Source organism: Grus americana, chromosome 17, assembly GCF_028858705.1.
Source record: "Grus americana isolate bGruAme1 chromosome 17, bGruAme1.mat, whole genome shotgun sequence".
NCBI classification, from domain to species: Eukaryota; Metazoa; Chordata; class Aves; order Gruiformes; family Gruidae; genus Grus; species Grus americana.
This window is the reverse complement of record NC_072868.1, coordinates 366337-384955: the sequence shown is the minus strand read 5'-3', so window position 1 is coordinate 384955 and position 18619 is coordinate 366337. Positions and strand designations below refer to the sequence as shown.

General features: G+C 46.8%; 2 protein-coding genes across 3 annotated transcripts; one reads left to right on the top strand and one right to left on the bottom strand.

The window, feature by feature from the left end:
- Positions 1-247: 247 nt before the first annotated feature.
- Positions 248-3034, bottom strand: ROMO1 (reactive oxygen species modulator 1). Its single transcript, XM_054846068.1, has 3 exons — positions 2968-3034; positions 2206-2336; positions 248-570 (listed from the first exon to the last, which is right to left on the bottom strand). Exons 2-3 carry the CDS (start codon positions 2334-2336, stop codon positions 462-464), a joined length of 240 nt encoding a protein of 79 aa, XP_054702043.1. The 5' UTR covers positions 2968-3034; the 3' UTR covers positions 248-461.
- Positions 3028-16918, top strand: NFS1 (NFS1 cysteine desulfurase). 2 transcript variants are annotated; one of them, XM_054846066.1, is made up of 13 exons: positions 3028-3165; positions 3313-3380; positions 4108-4224; positions 4826-4909; positions 5562-5714; positions 6727-6820; positions 8762-8896; positions 10330-10487; positions 12406-12511; positions 12692-12773; positions 14211-14294; positions 14418-14507; positions 15121-16918. In XM_054846066.1, exons 1-13 carry the CDS (start codon positions 3069-3071, stop codon positions 15182-15184), a joined length of 1332 nt encoding a protein of 443 aa, XP_054702041.1. In that variant the 5' UTR covers positions 3028-3068; the 3' UTR covers positions 15185-16918. The 2 variants fall into 2 exon arrangements, with proteins under 2 accessions (XP_054702041.1, XP_054702042.1); XM_054846067.1 differs by lacking the exon at positions 4826-4909.
- The last annotated feature ends 1701 nt before the right edge of the window (positions 16919-18619 follow it).

Below are 18619 nucleotides of genomic sequence, written 5' to 3'. Positions count from 1 at the left end.
CCAGCTGCAGAAGGACCTGCCCAAGTCCTCCAGGACCCCTCGCTTGCCCCACACAACCTGGAACTCAGGAACGGGGCCAGCTGCCACCCACCTGCGTTTGCAAGCGGAAAGAAACCTGGTAGTTGATCTGAATTAGCCACAGAGTAACTCCTAGACTCAGGAATGCAATGGAGCAGCTCCACATCAATGCATCGGGAAGGCAAGCTGCCCAAGTACCAAAGGGAGAAATGTGAGCATTGCACTTACACCTGTGAAATAGGAACTTTAATGTAGTACAAAGGATTATTAGTTCTCATTGTCACAGGAGGAAAGTAGAAATTTGGTAAAAAGCATGTTTACAATCAGCAGCGTGAGGAGGATGTGCTTCACCATTTCATGAAGAGCTCTCACTTCCAGGCATCTAAAGATTTTATTAGGTACAGAGGGAGGGGTGGCTGGACAGGGGTGCTCCAAGCTCCACGTTAGCAGCGGATTCCCATCCCAATTGCCATGAATGTCCCAAACGTCCCACCACTTTGCATCATTGTTTTGCCAACTCCTCCCATCAGCTCTCGTCCTCTCATGCCAATCCTGAGATAAAGAAAAATACAAGAATTATATAAAGGCTGAAGCCTGACAGGTAACAGACACGCAGCAGAAAACATCTGATGCCACCAGCTGATGGTTGCCTGAGCGCCCCAATCCAACGCCACCTCTTCGGCCTAAGTTAAACTGACACTGCCTGTCTCCGAAGGAGACTGGCCATGGTGCCCCGTGCCTGAGCTACTGCAAACAGGAATGGAGCTGTTCCCTCTGGGGCACTGACCGACCCTCGCCAGTGGCCCACGTGTATTCCCTCCTGCAGCGGTACCAGCTGTCACTGTACCCTCCTGCCACGCCACCAGCAGGAACAGCTTTACCTGCTAGTGCCCCAAATACCCTTAATTTGGGGAAAAAAAAATAACGTGCTGTCCAAGTATTTGACTTGCCAGAGAATAAAAAGGGTCTGAGCTGTTGTATTACCGTCATGTCTGGCTGCAGTTGCAGTATTTTTCATACCACCAACTTAAAACCATGTTGTAAACTAATGTCCTATTTACCACTGACACTGTATTTTTAATATGAGAGAAATGTGAAAGGCCAGAAGTGTCTGCAGACATTTCTGTTCCCCAGTTCCCGTCTACCTGAGGTCAGACCGAAGCAAAAAAGAAACATTCCTTCTCGGGCTCTTGCAATATTTGGCTTTTGAGCACTGTGGTGACTGTAGGGTCTGGGGAATTTCATGCACTTGATTTTTAAAACATGGAGATTTTTCCCTTAAAAACGGTACAGCAGAAGTAACGTAGCTGTGTCGTTCAGGTACGACAGAACCACTTGTCACTGCTGCTTCTAAATACCCTAAGTCTGTATTTTCTGCTAGCACTGTACCACTTACAGATACTCTCCAGGATCTGAGAGCGATCAGGAAACGTCTTAAACTTTGCCAGATCAGACTTAGTGCCTTTCTGGCTCAATACCAAATCATTGCCCGTGTTTAATCACAGATTAAAAAAAAAACTCAAGCAGAAAGAGTTCCGCAAAACATGAAAGAGCTTATTTCAGTAATTCCTTTTCATGGATAATGTGTGCCAAAGCCAGTCCGTGAGCAGCACAAGCACTAAATTGGAGCAGTGAGCACTGTTTGCTTCCATGCCGGTGAAGGCGGAATATTGTCCCTCTGATTCACAGTGGGGTTGTTCCAGTGCCAGCCACAGCTCTGCCTATGCTCCTGTGATTAGGGCTCGGGGTCAGCACGGTAATTGCCTCCGTGCAGGGGGATAGGACACCCAAAGCAACCACGACATGGATACCTGAGAGCGTGCAGAGCACCCAGGCAGCTTTAGAGCAAGGAGAGGGCTGCACCTGGGTCTGCACAGACAGTTCATCCAGCTCCTCCTGCAGCTGATCGCCATGGCCTCAGCTTCCCAACGCAACTGCCCGCACGGCGGGAAAAGGTCTGTGAAACTGCGACCTCCTCGCTCGCAACTGACCCAAAGGCGATGCCCCGCCATTGCCAGAGCTCCCCACTGGAGGCCGGGCTCACAGCAGGCTCTCAAACTGCCACTGGCAAAGTTTCACTGGCGTGAGGACACAGTACCAGACCCCCATCTCCCTCCCCTGTCCCGAGCGGGAGCAGTTCTCTCGCTCTGTCACGACCTGTCCACGGGAGCCCTTTCCTCGGCGTACCTGAGGCAGGAAAACGTGCCGAACAGCGCTCCTGCTGCCATGCCCACTGCAAAGCCCATCATGAAACCCATCTTTACTCTGTCAAAGCAGCTGGGCTGCGATTGCCCGTACGGGCCCACGGTCACAGGCATCTAGGAAAGAAAGCACAAAAACCCGCATGGATTTACCGCTTGGTCTGACACGCTTCGATAACCACAGGGGGCTGGGGAGCAGCCCCGCACGTTTCGGAGCCTCTCGCGAGCGCCGTGCCGAGGCTCTGAGGGCTGCCAGCCGCGTCTCCTCTCCTGTCAAGGAGGAGAAGAGAGGGAGGGAACGCCAGGGCCTTGACGACGGCCCCGTTTCGCCCTCAGCGAGCCCCTGCGAGCGCCACTACGTCTCCGAGAGCCGCTTCGGGACGTCGCTCCGCCCGTCGGCTCCCACGGAGCGGCACGGCGCCGCCTCGCCAGGCCTCCGCCGCCGGGCCCGTCCTCCCGGGCCGCTCCCCGGCCTCGGGCGCACAGCAGCGGGGACAGCGGCCCCGCCCTTCCGCAGCCCAAGGCCAAGGCGGGGGGGGGAGGGGGAAGGGCTCCGCTGTGAGGGGCCGTCTCGGCCTCGGCCTGCCGCCTCCTGCTCGGCGCACCGGGGTCCTCAGAGCCCGCTCCGCCTGCGCGGGTGCTTCGGCCGCGCCCCACCCGTCCCCCGGGCGACCCGGGCCCCCGCCGCAGCCCGCGGGCCCGCCGACAGGGTGCAGCCCGGGGTGCGGTCCGGCGCCCCCGCCCGTACCTCGCTTCCCCCTCCGCCGCTGCCCGCTCCGGCCTCCGCTTCCGGCGCGCGCCGTGACGTCACCGGAAGGGGCGGGCAGCGCCCCGCTCAGCGCCGCGGCCATGCTGCTGTGGCGGCGCCTGGCAGCCCTGAGGGCGGGCCTCGGCCTCCGGCGGCTCTCGGCGGCAGCGCCGGCACCGGCACCGGCACCGGCACCGGGTAAGGCTGCGCTGGGTTAGAGCCGCTGCCCGGGCGTGGGGCGGCGGCGGGGCCCGAGGCGCGGGCGGGACCGGCCGGCCGAGCGTGGTCCCGCCGGTCCCGCCGCTCCCGCCGACACCTGACGGCGTCTCGTCCTCCCTCCCGCAGGGCGAAGCGGCGATGGAGGCGGCGCCCTGCGGCCGCTCTACATGGACGTCCAGGCCACCACCCCACTGGTAAGGGCCGCGCCTCGCGGGGCTGCGGGCCGTCCCGCCTCTCGCCTTCCCGGGTGCAGGTCGGGCCCCCTGGCTGCCCGAGCTCCCGCAGCCGCCGCCTCGCCCCCCCGAGTCCGCGGGTTTGTCCCCGAAGAAGAGGAAGTACGGCGGGAAGGGGAAGAAATACACTTTGTTTCTGTTCTCTTTTTCCTGGGGCGCCCGAGTGTTTCCCGAGTTCGGGCTCTCCCTGCGTTCCTGGCGAGGGCTATGGGTAAAGCAGCGTCATGTAACGTTGGCTGTGACGACAGACGCGTTTATCGGGCACAGGGGCAGTCTAGGTCACCGTCTGACGCCGCCGGACTGGGGTGTGCAGTGGCCCGATGCCCCAGGGCCGGAGCAGACACCGACCTGTGCGGGGACAGGCGCTGCTTTGAGGACAGCGATAGATAAATTTAACCCAAATACCTGCCTGCATCGTTTTCCCTGATTTTTTAAGACCCTATATTTCTTCTGTTCAGAGAATCCCGTTCTTCAGTGATGGTCTCGGTGCAGACCCAGGTTATGCGCGGGGTCGCGGAACAGGGGCCGTGTGGTGTGTAACACGCAGTAACCGCAAGTTCTCGGGGTCTGCGCTGAGCTACACCTGGGCGCTGCAGCAGAAGCGCTGCTGCTCCTGGTGTGCGTGTGCGGGGGGGACGGGGACGCTTTTCCATCTCCGTGTCTGAGGCTGGTGGTTTGTGTCCTGCAGGACCCCAGAGTCCTGGACAGCATGCTCCCGTACCTGACGGCGTACTACGGCAACCCCCACTCCAGGACCCACGCCTACGGCTGGGAGAGTGAGGCCGCCATGGAGAAGGCGAGGCGGGTGAGTCTTCGGCTCTGCGCAGCGGTTTTCCTGCTGGCGAGGAAATTCAGTATCAAAAGAAAATCACAAGTGGCAATAAAACTGTCGTAGCGAGTTCTCAGTGAGTTGGATTTAGCAACTTCCTCTTTGCTTAGCTGTGCTTAGGCAGATTTATTGCAAGAAAAAATAGTGAGAGCAACTGAAACAGCAGAAACCAAAACTTTGGGCAAAGGTGCCTTGGGATTTTTGGTTTCCTAAGGTCCCAAGCGTGCTGCTGCAGTAATTGGGCTAACTTCATATTTTATCATTCTCCTAATCTTAGGTGTGGGTCCTTGTCTTTTTTTCTTGGAGGTGGTATGTCCTGGGGTTTTGTCTACTTAACTTTTATGTTCTTTTACGCCAGGCTAATGCTACATACCACTAGTGCCTATGGATGCCGTATATATTTTGTATTAATGCAGATATTTATGCTGTTGTACTTGTAGCGCAGCTTTGTCAGGTACTAGCTGTGATCCTTTCAAGGCTCAAGGGGGTATTCTTGAAAATGTTTTCAATGGGTTTTCTGTGGTGAATTCATTGTATTTTATCTTAACAAATCAAATTTATATTTCTTTTTAAACAGCAAGTTGCAGATTTAATAGGAGCTGATTCAAGGGAAATTATATTTACCAGTGGTGCAACAGAATCAAATAATATGGCAATTAAGGTAAAAGGTTTATACTGATAGTTATTTATTATGGTAAAATTACACTCTTGAGAACTGTATGCACCTTTCAACAGTTTAGATGTTAATATGTTGGCCTAGTTAGCAAAAATATATGTTCCTGGATTTACTCCTTGTGGTATTCTCCATCCCTGGAGGAAATAATGAGATGTTTTGGTGCCCAGGACGTGGTTTTGAGGACAGAGTACAGTGCTCAATGTTTATCTTACATGCACCAAATGCAATCCTTCTGCTTACGTAATTAAAATCTTTATCATGAAATATAGTGGAGGTCCTGATTATTTTTTCTGACTAAGAGTAGGTAGTGTTTCAACCTTTAGTATGTGGTTGTTCAGACTTCTCAGTATATATGACTCCATTGCAAATGTTTTTGGAAATGCATTTCTGTTAATGGTGTCTAGAACTTACTCCACTTAACATTTTCACAGGCTTTTTGAAAAGTGAGATGCTTTGAAAAATGCTGATGGGAACATGTAGCACGAATTACATGTAATACCTTTGGGGCAAACGGGGAAGATCCAAATGGATTTTATCTCAATAGTAATTTCTTGTTTCCGATCATTTTGCGTAAAGCTTGCTTTCTTCAGCAGATTGCCTAATGGCAAATTTCTTGTTCATGGATTGTGCCTGACAGGGTGTTGCAAGGTTCTATAAATCCAGAAAAAAACATATAATTACTACGCAAACAGAGCACAAGTGCGTGTTGGATTCTTGCCGTTCCTTGGAGACAGAAGGTTTTCGGGTCACGTATCTACCTGTTAAAAAAAATGGGCTCATAGACTTGAAGGTAGGTTGTTTACTGACAGAAAGTAAGTGAAAATAGAAAAGGTTTTTGCTTCAAATTGATGCTCAAGACCTCTTAGTGATAAAGAGGAAAGGATGATAAACATCACAAAGTAGAACGAGAGTCGCAGTCAAATCTCCGTCATGGTTGGAGAAGAATTTTTTCTGTTCTGTCTGGTGCTCTAGACTTTTTCTCAACCAAAACATCCATCTCTTGTCCCATTGTTCACCTGCTGTCATTCGTACCCACACAGGCGGAGCTGTTGCGTACCTGATAGGGAGCCCAGTACATGACTGGGGTGGAGCTGCCTTTGATACAGGAGTTAGTGGTGAAATTTCATGACCTGAGCTACTCAAGGCATCAGACACAGAGTGATTGCAGTACTCCTTTCTGATTGCTCTCCATGAACTGGCCGCAGTCCTGGGATTTAGGAGTCGTATTTGATTATTTCATTGTTTATGTCCTGTAATACAGGACAGCATCAGTTTTATCTCTAGCGCTGTTATCTGGCTTGGAGAGATACTGTGTGTATGTGGTGGGGTAGAGGGATCAGTCCTGCAAGAAGTGTCAGTCGCATTGTCTAACTGGCAGATGCCCTCTTTGCATGACGCTCTCTTGTATATAGTGCAGCTCCTTTATAGCCAACCTCGCTTTGTCCAGATGTGGTTAAGCTGTTTTGTGGGTGGTTAATTCATTAAAGCAAATGGTTCAGAAGAATGTATGAATGTAGCAAAAGCCTGTTCTGACTTGATTTAATCAAGTCAGGTGGCACGGTGCATACCGGGGTTAGATCACAGAAATGCAGTTGATAACTCTCCTCTTCCTATGGGAATTTAGTGTTCACATAGATTAGTGCTTTAGTGCTCTCCCTGGGACTGTTTGTCAGAACCCAAGGGGTTTGTCAGTAACACGCTAGTCAGGGGGCTGGTGGTTGAGATTTGCTAGCAAATTGAAGCTGTGCACAGCAATTTTGCTTCTGCTGTCAGTCACAATGTCTGTTTGAATATTTCTCCAGGAGCTGGAGGTTGCGTTCCAGCCAGATACGAGTTTGGTGTCTGTAATGACTGTGAATAATGAAATAGGAGTAAAGCAGCCTATTCATGACATTGGTAAGTATGCCATGGCTTCCAGAGGCCAGCTAACCTCACTTCTGCTTCATTTTATTTTATATTTTCATAGCTAACTGCTACTGATGCAAAAAATTAGGTGTAGTATAGTTAAGGAATAACTAATAATGCTGTCCCAAATAAAAACATTTTAAAAGGGAAATTTGGATGAAATTCGGTACTTTTACAGTGAGTATTGCAGCAATTATAGCCTTGTAGTACAGATCAGCTGCAGTGTTTCTAGTTTCATTCTGAATTTACGATGGATGAAAAAATTGCACAGAATAACTGGCCAAATTGAATTTACCTACTATAAAGGTTTATTGAGCGCTTTTAGTGTTTAAGAGGAGAAATGTGCAGAATTTGGGGCGACGGGGGATGGTGAACACTCACACCTTCCCCCCAGTATTGCTATACAATGTTGTGAACAATTGGTTTGGAGGCCAAATGGCTGCTGAGGAGCCCGGTTTCTGGAAGAGGAGGCAGGGAGAGGGTGAGCCAGGCTCTGAGCAGGCAGGTGGAGGGACAGGACCTGAAGGCAAGTGAAGGGAGAGCGGGTGGCCCATGCGTGCAGCTCCCTGGATCCCATGGGGATTCCCAGATAATGTTTCCCATGACAGTGACAAAATATGCTCCCCCTGCCCCCTTCATATTCAAGATGTCCTTTTGTAAGATGTTCGAGTTTTTAGACAGTTTTTAGGCTTTGGCCTCTGCCCTGGAGTTTATACTGCATGGTTCCGGAGGGTATTGCTTTCCCAGGCTGTGGCAGACATCTTACCCTGTTGCACAGCTGATTTTCCTCTTGCTTATCTGCTTCATCTTTTTTTTAATTTATGATGCTCAAAGCAGCATTTTTCCCAGGGCTCTTTGAGGTTAGATTTCTTCATTGACAAGTAATTGACCATCAGTGAGCCGCTTATAGGCCTGAGGACTCCTATTTTCCTCCTGTGCTTACATTGTCAAGGCTGTTAGCGTTGTCCCACACTTAAATGCCACAGATAGCTGGTGCCAAGCTCTGGTTTGCACAGTAAATTCTTGTTGCAGCCCACTGACAGGTCTAATAGGCCTTGCAGGGTTAACCTGAGCTGCTGTTAGCATGAGGCCTGTGGCCCGATACTGGCAGTAGCGATGCCATTCTTGCTGGGCCATGGGAGGGCAGCTGCTGTGGAAAATAAGGCTGAACTTGTCGTGCAAAGGATGCAACTGTGCTAGGTATGGATCCTGTGGAAGAGGAGTTGTGAGTTTTTTTGATGACAGAAATAAATGATATTTAAGTTCACTGCCTGTGAACATCACGTTATTTTGTTCCTTAGAGTATTTTAGCTCTGGATGCAAAAACATTGATTACAGGCTTGAGAGGCTTGACTTCTGGTGGGAGTAGTCGGTGCGTGAGGACTAGTGGCAATTCTGAGAACATTTTTGAAGCCAGGTATTCCAAAACTTGGAAAATAGAGGAAATGGCATAAAAATACTTGGCAAGTATAAACTTAAAAGTAAGGCTGGCTTGTACTGGACTGCTGTTGAGAAGAAAAAGAATCAAGAAAAAAGATTTTATTTTTGCCCAACTGTGGAGTCATCTCTGTGGGGAGACTTGGATGTCCCATGCAGCCATTTGTACTTAAATTTGGTAGGTGTGAGTTTGGGAACAATCTCACTTCTTAACAACAGACAACTTTTTAACTTCTCAACTGAAGAAATTCACTGTAGCCTTACCTACTGACCTGCTAAACCTGTGCCCAGCTCGGCATCAGCTAGAACAGCTCCTGCACAGCTTTAGACACTTCACTGTAAAAGAAACACAACAGCACCCACTTCTTCCTTTGTCATCTCAGAACTGGTCCCTGCTATAAACTGACGCTTTAGATTCCTTGTGGAATCATTAGAATCATAACGATAGGATGAGATAATGTGGGGGTTTTTTTGAATTTTGTGGTTTTATTACAGGTGAGATCTGCCGTGCACGTAAGGTTTTCTTCCACACAGATGCTGCACAAGCAATTGGTAAAATCCCTATGGATGTCAACAACATGAAAATTGATCTAATGAGCATCAGTGGCCATAAAATTTATGGCCCCAAAGGTACTTACTGAAGTGTTTTTCTAGAGAACTGTTGTTTCCATGCCTACCTGAAGGTAACTACACAAGGTATGAAGTCACACCTGCCTGTCATAGTAACTGTTACTTGAGCTGTAAAAACTATCCTAAGACTGGTGTAGGAATGACTTTGGAGTGGTTCAGACACTGCTGCCAGGCTTAGAGCTGCGGTAAGTGGATCTTCATTGCTGATGGGTTGCGAGGTGTCTTCACTGAAGGAAGAAACAGTGTCTTATGATGGTGGCAGCATTAGGAGAGTGGCTTTTCAGAAGTCATCTGCTTGGTGGGAAGCAGCACTGATGCTGAAATGGTTGAAATTGAATCACTGGGTTACAGGGCAAAGTTTAGACCCAACTGTAGCTTGCAATGAGGAGATAAAAGAGATAACTGGAAAGGTTAAATTCTTAGTGATTTTGGTTGTCATCTTCTTCCAACGGCTTCTTCCCCCCAACCCCATTTGTGCATCTTCTTTGCAAAACGGAGTTTAAATTCTGGCTGTGGCTTTTCTAGTTGACTCCCAAATAGTAAAAGTTCAGCTATTATCACTGTCACAGTCTATTTAGTTTGTAACACTGGATGTAGAAAGACAGAATTCAAGTTCGCTATATTCTGTGTGCTATTCAGAAACAAAAGGCAAAATTATTATTTTTTTCAACATATCATCTTTTTCTGTATGGGCTCTCCTGAGAGCTGAAGATGTATTTTTGGACAAGGACTAAGATTTCAACCAATAACTTTGGGCAGGTGACAGACATCAATTTTCACAACGATGACCAGAAGTTGTGACCACAGCCATTGTTCCTGTGGTGACAGTCACTCCTTAGGTATGCCAAGGCACACAAAGACCTGGAAATAAAGTTTCTAGGTGAGGAGACTAGAGAGTAATTTGGCTGGCTGTCAAAACTGGCTCATCTAATCTGCTCATTGGAAATTGGTGCTGCTGATGAGTGTCCCTAATGAGAAGAAAGGGAGAGGACTCCTGGGACTGGTGCTGGCCTGGTAACCCATGGCAAGGAGTTCTTCTGGAGCTTTCAGTTGGAAGTCAGTAAGGGAACATCAGTGAATGAAATATCTGCACATAAAAACTTCAGTGAAAAGGGCTGAACTTCAGCTGTGCACAGGAATTGTGAGAAGGAAGGGAAGGACTGAGTCAGTGTGCTGAAGCACACTGGGAGAAACTGAGCTTCTCCCATGGCTGAAGCTCTGGGAGCCTGACTGAAGAGGAACGTGAACGGTGGGAACAGACACCATTTCCTAGAGAATATTGTGCTTCTGTATGTGTTCACTATGTTTTTGTCCAGTGAGGTGTCCAAATATGTGTTTGCTGTGGAAATAAGGAATGTTTCTAAACCTTTGAGTCCCTTTTCATAATTTCAGAACTATGGGTGTATACTAAAGCAGCTTTCCTTGGTTTCCAGGGGTTGGTGCCATCTATGTTCGCCGTCGGCCGCGCGTCAGGCTAGAACCCCTGCAAAGTGGGGGAGGCCAGGAGAGAGGACTGCGGTCCGGGACTGTGCCCACTCCTTTAGCAGTGGGCCTGGGGGTGGCGTGTGAAGTGGCACAGCAAGAGATGGAGGTATGTGGGTGAAGGGATTTGTAAGACTTCCTAGTCCACTGTTATACCTATTAAATGTATATAAGTTCAAGTTTACTGCAGCTTTGCAGCTAAGTATTTTTTTTTCCTAGCTTGGACAGTAAAGTTTATTTGCTGGGTCTGGTATCTAAACCTCTGTGTGCTGCTACATCTGTTTGGGGGCACCGGTGCATTCCTTACAGCTGGAATGTAAATATCCTTTAATATAGTGCCAACAGGATGCATAAGCCAGGTATCTGTACACAACGGATCTGGCTTCCTCCTGGGAGATGGGCAGAGATCTGCTCTCTGAGCTGGGTGGTTATGGAAGAGGCTGGAGAGCCTGTGGAGCCTGAATTCTGCACGAGCCTCAGGTTGGGTTTCTCTTCCTTCCCTGGTAGAGTTTTGGTGTTTCCACACCAAGTAATATTTGAGGTAGCCTTGTTTTCTTCTGAAGCTTTTTCAAGTGTGTAAACAAGCATGAATTGCATGTGCACGTCTGACTGTTTCTGTGCACCGGAGCTGATACCACACCTTACTGCTTTTTTAGTGTAAGTGACCTCATTTTTTTAGTCTAGAACGGGATGCTGCACATGGGCAGTTCTCATTGCCTAAGTTACGTGTTGTAAAAGCCGAGTTCGCAGTAATTTGCGAGTCCATGTCTTTATGTAGCACAGTTTGAGTGCTCCTAGGAAATAAGAGGCACTTACCTGTAATAGATGCCCTTTCTTGTGTTGCAAAGTGTGTCATCTTAAGCATTACTTAACTTGTCTTTAAACACAGAGCTCAGTGCTTTTATTGGCAGCTTGTATGTATAGATATTTTTGAATGGTTTGGAATATTTTTGAAGACTGAGCTAGCTAGGACCAAGCTGGTAATTCTCTTTTAAAACAGTCTCTAGAGTAGGCAAAGTTTGACAGTTTCTTTTTAAGTTTCAGATGTGTTCTGTCTCTAGTCTACCAGCACATGGCTGGTAACATAAAGCACTTTGAATGACACCAAGCCGTATCATGCAGTTGACACACTGCAGGGAAGGGATGCCATCCAGAGGGACCTGCACAGGCTCGAGAGGTGGGCCTGTGTGAGCCGCGTGAAGTTCAACAAGGCCAAGTGCAAGGACTTGCATGTGGGTCGGGGCAATTCCAAGCACAACCACAGGCTGGGCAGAGAATGGATTGAAAGCAGCCCTGAGGAGAAGGACTTGGGGGTGTTGGGGGATGAGAAGCTCAACATGACCCAACAATGTGTGCTAGCAGCCCAGAAAGCCACCCATGTCCTGGGCTGCATCCCCAGCAGCGTGAGCAGCAGGTCAAGGGAGGGGATTCTGCCCCTCTGCTCCACTCTGGTGAGACCCCCCTGCAGTGCTGCGTCCAGCTCGGGGGTCCCCAGGACAAGGAGGACATGGAGCTGCTGGAGCGAGTCCAGAGGAGGCCACGGAGATGATCCGAGGGCTGGAGCACCTCTGCTATGGAGACAGGCTGAGAGAGTTGGGGTTGTTCAGCCTGGAGAAGAGAAGGCTGCGGGGAGACCTTAGAGCCCCTTCCAGTCCCTGCAGGGGCTCCAGGAAAGCTGGAGAGGGGCTGGTGACAAGGGCAGGGAGTGACAGGCCAAGGGGAATGGCCTGAAGCTGCAGGAGGGGAGATGGAGATGAGATGTGAGGCAGAAATTCTTCCCTGTGAGGGTGGTGAGGCCCTGGCACAGGTTGCCCAGAGAAGCTGTGGCTGCCCCTGGCTCCCTGGCAGTGTTCAAGGCCAGGTTGGATGGGGCTTTGGGCAACCTGGGCTGGTGGAGGGTGTCCCTGCCCATGGCAGGGGGTGGCACTGGATGGGCTGTGAGGTCCCTTCCAACCCAAACCAGTCTGGGATTCTATGAAACTGAATGCTGCTTATTATTTTGGTCTCTTTTCTGGTTTCTTTGCTAGTATGACCATAAGCGAATCTCAAAACTGGCAGAGCGACTGGTTACAAAAATAATGAGCGAAGTTCCTGATGTGGTTATGAATGGAGATAGAGAGCATCGCTACCCAGGTAACATCTGCAAAATCCTGAGCCTGTTAGACTCTCTAGCTCTTCAGTGTTAATGGCCACAACTGAATAATGCACCTTAGCTACGCGTTGTACAAGTGCTGCATACCTTGGGGTAGGATTTGTCCTAGATTTCAGTTGATGGAAGTTTTTTTTTTTTCCATTTCATTTATTTGTGTGTAGGATGCATCAATTTATCTTTTGCATATGTGGAAGGGGAGAGTCTTCTGATGGCTCTGAAAGATGTGGCTCTGTCATCAGGAAGGTAGGTGGAATGCGTGGGAAGGATAGCAGTATATTTTAGAGAGATAACACCTGCTAATGGAGGTACAAACTAAGGAGGGATCTCCTCTGTGCCTTGTATTTGCATGTTCAGTTAATGAGTCAGCCTGGCGTTGATTGCATTCTAAGATGTTTCTGTGAAGTGGCACATTTCAAATGAAGGTCAAATGTACTTGTCCTGAAAGCAAAACCACACCCCACTTACACACCACACCCCACACCCCCCCCAAAAACCCCAAACCGAAAACCAAACAACCCACAAACCAAACAAAACTAGGAAAAAAAAGCCTAGAAATTCCTACCTGCCAGCCTTGCAGACTGGTGACCTGCAATCTGAGTAGCCTTGATGTGTAACTGCTGGTGACACTTTCATTCGAAAGGCTGCCAACATGTGAGCAGCTTCTGTCCTTCAGCAGGATTTCACGCAAGTGGCAGATAGTAGCTAGAATCTAGCGAGGCTGGACAGATTAAATTACCTCATAGTGCCTGTGTTTGATGCAAAAGCAGAAAGAAAATTGAATACGCTTCTTTGGAGCTCTGTTGGCTCTACAGGAGTGACCAGTAATGTTTCTGTTACTAAGACAAACTTGATGCTTATGATGAAGTTAATGGAGGGTAAGGATGCCTTCCTTCTGTCACCTTTGAGATCAAAGTGGTCAGCATATCTTAATTAGAAATGTGTTGGCACTCTGAAGAGGAAGAACAAGTCTCCACACGACTGTCTCTGAAGCCAAAAAAAAAAAAAATCTCTTCTGAGGCTCGGCTTTGTGCACCAGAGAGCTGTAAACAGCTCTGCGGCTTGTGCTGCATGTTGTTGCCTGTAAAAATTGAGTAACGACATGTAACCAGTTTTGCCTACTGCTTCAAGATGGAAGTTCTCTCTACTGATGACTGTAACTAGATGATCTTGCTCTGGATTCCTCTGTGCACTGTTTTTCATTGATTTGTTCTGCTGCCAAACAGCAGAGTCTTTTTTTTGTTTTTTAACGTTCCTGTTGGAATGTTACCTTCTCTGGCTAGTTCTGTCTTGGCTCCTTTGTCTCTTTTTGATGGCCTTTACTTCAGCTACCTCTTAGTCTGCATTCCCGTTGCTTCTGTTTGGCATTGAGTTTATTCTTGCAGCATTATCTGTGTGCTCTCTTCTTACCTCATGCTCCTGATTTATCACCCTCATTCCTCTCTAATGCTTGCCCTTTCTGTTCTTTTTCTTCAGCAGCAGAAACACCACTCTTTTTGCTTGTATTCAGTGGTGGTTTCTGAGAGGCTAGGGAAGCTGATCAAGGTTGTTGTAAGAGTCATAGTAATATTAAAAGTCTGTAAGTCACTGTTCTTTGTTGGAGGAGATTAGTGAAGTGTTACTTCAGTGTAGCATCTGCACGTGAACAGAAGTTTGAAATTTGCCTGCCTTCCCTTTCCCCAGTGCTTGCACATCGGCTTCCCTGGAGCCTTCCTATGTTTTGCGGGCAATCGGAACAGACGAAGACTTGGCTCACTCATCTATAAGGTGTGTGGAGTGGTCGTCCCTAATGCCTCAAATACTTCTTTTCTGCTGAAAGTAGGTGGTGGATTTGTTCCATCCCTCTATATGCACATTATTCTAGTCCTTAATGGTTTTCTTTTGGTTTAGGTTTGGCATTGGTCGTTTCACTACAGAAGAAGAGGTGGATTATACAGTGCAGAAGTGCATACAGCATGTTAAAAGGCTGAGGGAAATGAGGTGAGCCATCTTATTGAACGTAAAGACTTCCTAGGTACGATAATAATTTGATGAGTTGGATTTAGTTGAAAGTAATTATTTGCTTCAAAAATCTGGTGGTGTCTCTGTATATAAGCACGCAGTGTTGCCAGAGTGGGTAGCGGGCCTGATCTTAACAGTAGTGGCAAGGAAACAAACCTGGTAACAAACCTTCTCCCAGATCCTGCCTTTGTCAGGGAAGGGCTATGGGTATGGCAAGCACGTAGGGCGGTACCCAGAAGTTTCTAAGCCAGAGATGGTATGACTGAGCTTATGTACCGGTAAGTTGGTTTTTGGTGAAACGGAAAGACTCCTGACTCATCTGGACAGTGTCACATGTGAGGGCTCAGTCTGACATGTGTACTTCATGCCCAAAGTGGGAGCAGGAAACGAGGTGGAGCACCTGCCCTCTCACTTCTTGTATTTTGGGCTGAGGGCACAGTTGAAGGCTGATCATCTGAAGCTTGCTGACTTCCAGAAGGGAAGATAGGTGTCTCCTAATTTCTTGTGTCGTTGGTGACGTTGTCTGTTGTGTTATTGTTGTTGATGTTGTCCTGTGCTTTAAATAGCCTTTGTTTTTCTCCTTTCTTTACAGCCCCCTCTGGGAAATGGTGCAGGATGGAATTGACCTCAAAAGCATTAAATGGACTCAGCACTGAGAAAACATTGCTATCCATGGACTAGATGTGGATTAAAATGCATTTTCTGTACATTCCTGAACAAATTATGCAGCACTTCTGATTTTTGACACTTGCAGTTTGACTGGAAAACTAACCTTTCTGATCACAAAGTCTACGAAGCCAAAAATGAAACTAGTCTTTGTGCTAGAAAAAGGCAGGATGATGTAACACCCATTGCATTTATATTGACATACAGAATTCTATTTATGCTAAACCATAATTTATTTGGAAATGTATTTTCTAATAAGAAAATGAAATCAGTGTGTTACTCCTGGGCCAGCGGAATCCTGGCAAGAGGTTGTTGCTTCTCAGCATGAAGCATCCCGTGTAGCTGTTCTGTCTGCAGCACAGACCCATTGCCAGGCCTCCCGTTCTTTCTGTTTGGGGTGGGCATCCTGCAGCAGCAGCTGTTTTCGTGCCGCTCAAGCATGTTGTACTGCGAGGAGTTCTCAGATAGGAAGAAGCTTGGTATTTCTAGAGGAAAAGGATTCCTCAGCGTGGCTATGTGCCTTCACAGTTAAGTTGTATGTGCAGTTAAGAACAATTCTTTTTCTGAAACTGAGTATTTTTGGCTCTTTTTCCTTGTTTTTATCTTTTTTTGGGTGATGCTTGTACAGACCAATGTGCGTTAATCCAAAACATCATTCTGCATTACAAAGTTTATGATGCAATGAGGATGCACTTTGCTGTCCCCTCTGTTGTGTTTTTTCCATGCAATTTTTTTCTAAGTAAGGAAAGAAAACCTGAATGATTGGGGAGGGGATGGGCAGAATATGTCAGCTTCAGTTGCAGTACCAGCCTAGTAGGGACATGAGTGGTGGTGGTGAGAGCAGGTAAAGTGCAATGTCTTAATGCTGTCTGGGTTTTTTGTTGTGTTGGTTTTTTCCTCCCATTGTGATGAGTCCTTTACTGTTACTCAGTTTACCTGTGGCCCCTTGGCTTCTGTCGCTTTAGGGAGTCTTGCCCAGTGGAGCCTGGATGTTTTGTCTGGAGATAAGAGCATGTGGCTCTGGCTTTTTCTCTGCATGACAGACTGTACTTTTGTCTGAGTGGAGACCTACATGGGATCCGTTCCCTGCAAACTCAGGGGGAAAGTGTCTGGTAAAAAGGGTTTGAGATTAATTGCTATCAGTGTTTCTCCTTTCTTACCGTTGTTGATCTTTCTGGTAGGAAACTTAACCCTGTGTTACAAAGTGCCTTTGTTTCAGTTGCATAAGCAGACAGCTCTCAAATTAGTTTTGTTGATTGATGGATGCTGTATTAGCTGCTGAATTTAATATACCCTATAGACAGCGCGTCTTCAGGTCCGGGTGGTATCTACCTTGAGGATGAACCATGTAATGTAAAAGCTGAAGCTAAGTCTCACAAGGTGGATTGTGTTACAGAAGCTTGTTCTTTTTTTGTTACCAAGGACAGATTTGGTTGTTTGCAATGCAAAGCTAATCCTCTGTTGTCCTATTTGGAATTATTTGCTTTAGCAGTTTTAATATTGTAGGGCTGGCACCTTATATTTCATCACAACATTTTTAAAACTACCATATGCATACATAGGTTTTAGAGGTGTTGTATGTACTATGTTTTATCCTTGGGCCATATAGGTTTTCTGTATTAAGCATGTGATAACACTTTCCCAGCATGTTTTAGAAGTATATGTTTATGAAATTGTTCTTTGTGTTTTGTGGATGATAAAAAAAATATAGATAAAACTTTAAACTTGGCTACTTTCAGTCTTTTCAGATCCACCTTTCTGACTGAACTATGCAGCACAATCAGTAAGTTGCTAAATTGCAGGCTTTCACTAGAGAGCAGAGAAAGGTGAACTAAGTTTTCTGTGAACACTCTTAGAACCTCATCAAATGTCATCAAGTCGACATTTGACTTTTGATGGGTCATTCTTCTCAAACTCAGTGCCTGACCTGAGCTAATTTTTTAAAATGGCTTAAATTGTGATTGTTTTGAGAGAAGGGAGCCACAAATCTTGAAGATTCTGAGCATCTCTTACGTGCTAAGATTTAAAATATAAATACTACATGTAAAGGGTTGGGCAATTCATTCACACTGTTAACAAACGTTTGTTTGAAAATACTTATAGGAGAAGATGAGGAAAAATGTGTAGTGGAGATAACGTTTCCCCATGACAGAAAGAAGTAATGCCAAGGATGAACGCCTAGTTGTGGGCCACAGAAGGCAGTTAAAGCTTTTTGTATGGGGAAGTAAATTTCTTTGGGAGGAGAATATTTACAAATGGAACTGCCCATAACTCAGAAGTGAGGGAGCTGTGGGGTTTGGGGGGGGGCTTTTTTGTGATTAATTGGAGCCATCTGCAGGGCATTAAATTCATAATGCAAGGTGAGGATTTAGTGTCACCATTTTGCAAGTGTCATAAAAATTGAAGCATTGTGACAAACAGGTATAAAATAACTTCCAGTAATGCAAGAAGGTTAGGTAATGCACCAGGGGAGCAAAAGATTGTCTGTGATGGATTTTAGGGTTTCTAAATGCTGATAAAGCATAGCACCTAACCACAAAAATTATTGAATATTTCTTCAGGAAGGATAATACAGAATTAGCCAGTTACCTGTTCTCCTTGAGGAGACAGAGAGGAAAAGGGTCGGTTAACAGATTTGTTGACGTTATACAGCCAGCCAGCCATAAACTTACTGGGGATTTTTTTAAAATTATAAATTAACATAAACACTATTGCCCCCAACAAAATACTGCCTCTTTTCTTGGATCTTCTATCTGCCTGATTGATTGGCTTGCTATTCTCTGTCTGTCTGGTGTGACTTCAGTCATGGTCTAACTGTTTTCAGTCAAATTGTTTCCACTAACAACATGTATGCCCTGTGCTTTGAAATTATAGTTTCCCAAAGCTGAGTCCCAAAAAGTTGGCCTAAGAGATGTCTTCTCCACTAAAAACAGTTGATTAAATTTCAGGATGGCAAATAAGGTCCTGCACTGGAAGAAAGAAAATACCGGTTTTTAACAATGGACAAGCTGGGTGCTGAGGAGAACTGAGCACTCTGGCAGCTGATGTCCCCTGTATCTATCTGAAACAGAGTAATAAAAAAAGGCTGGTGCAAAATGCTCTCATAAGAAGAAAAGCTCAAACTAATGAGCAAAGTGGTTTTGTGCTGAGTAGGCATAGTAGAACAAGATGTTTGATTTAGTTTTAAAAAGTAACTATACAGGATCAATAAGGCACGTCATAGCTGACTGACAGATTTGAAGCATAGTTAGGAGTGAGGAGAGTATTTCTGGGAGGCATCTGTGAGGATTATTTCTGTTGAACACTTTTCTAAATGATCTGGAAACAATTAAGACTTGCAGTTGACACATAGTAATCAAAAAGGAAAATACAAAGTAGTAGGAATCATTTAGTAAACTGGGTTCATCCATCCAAACCACGTTCTT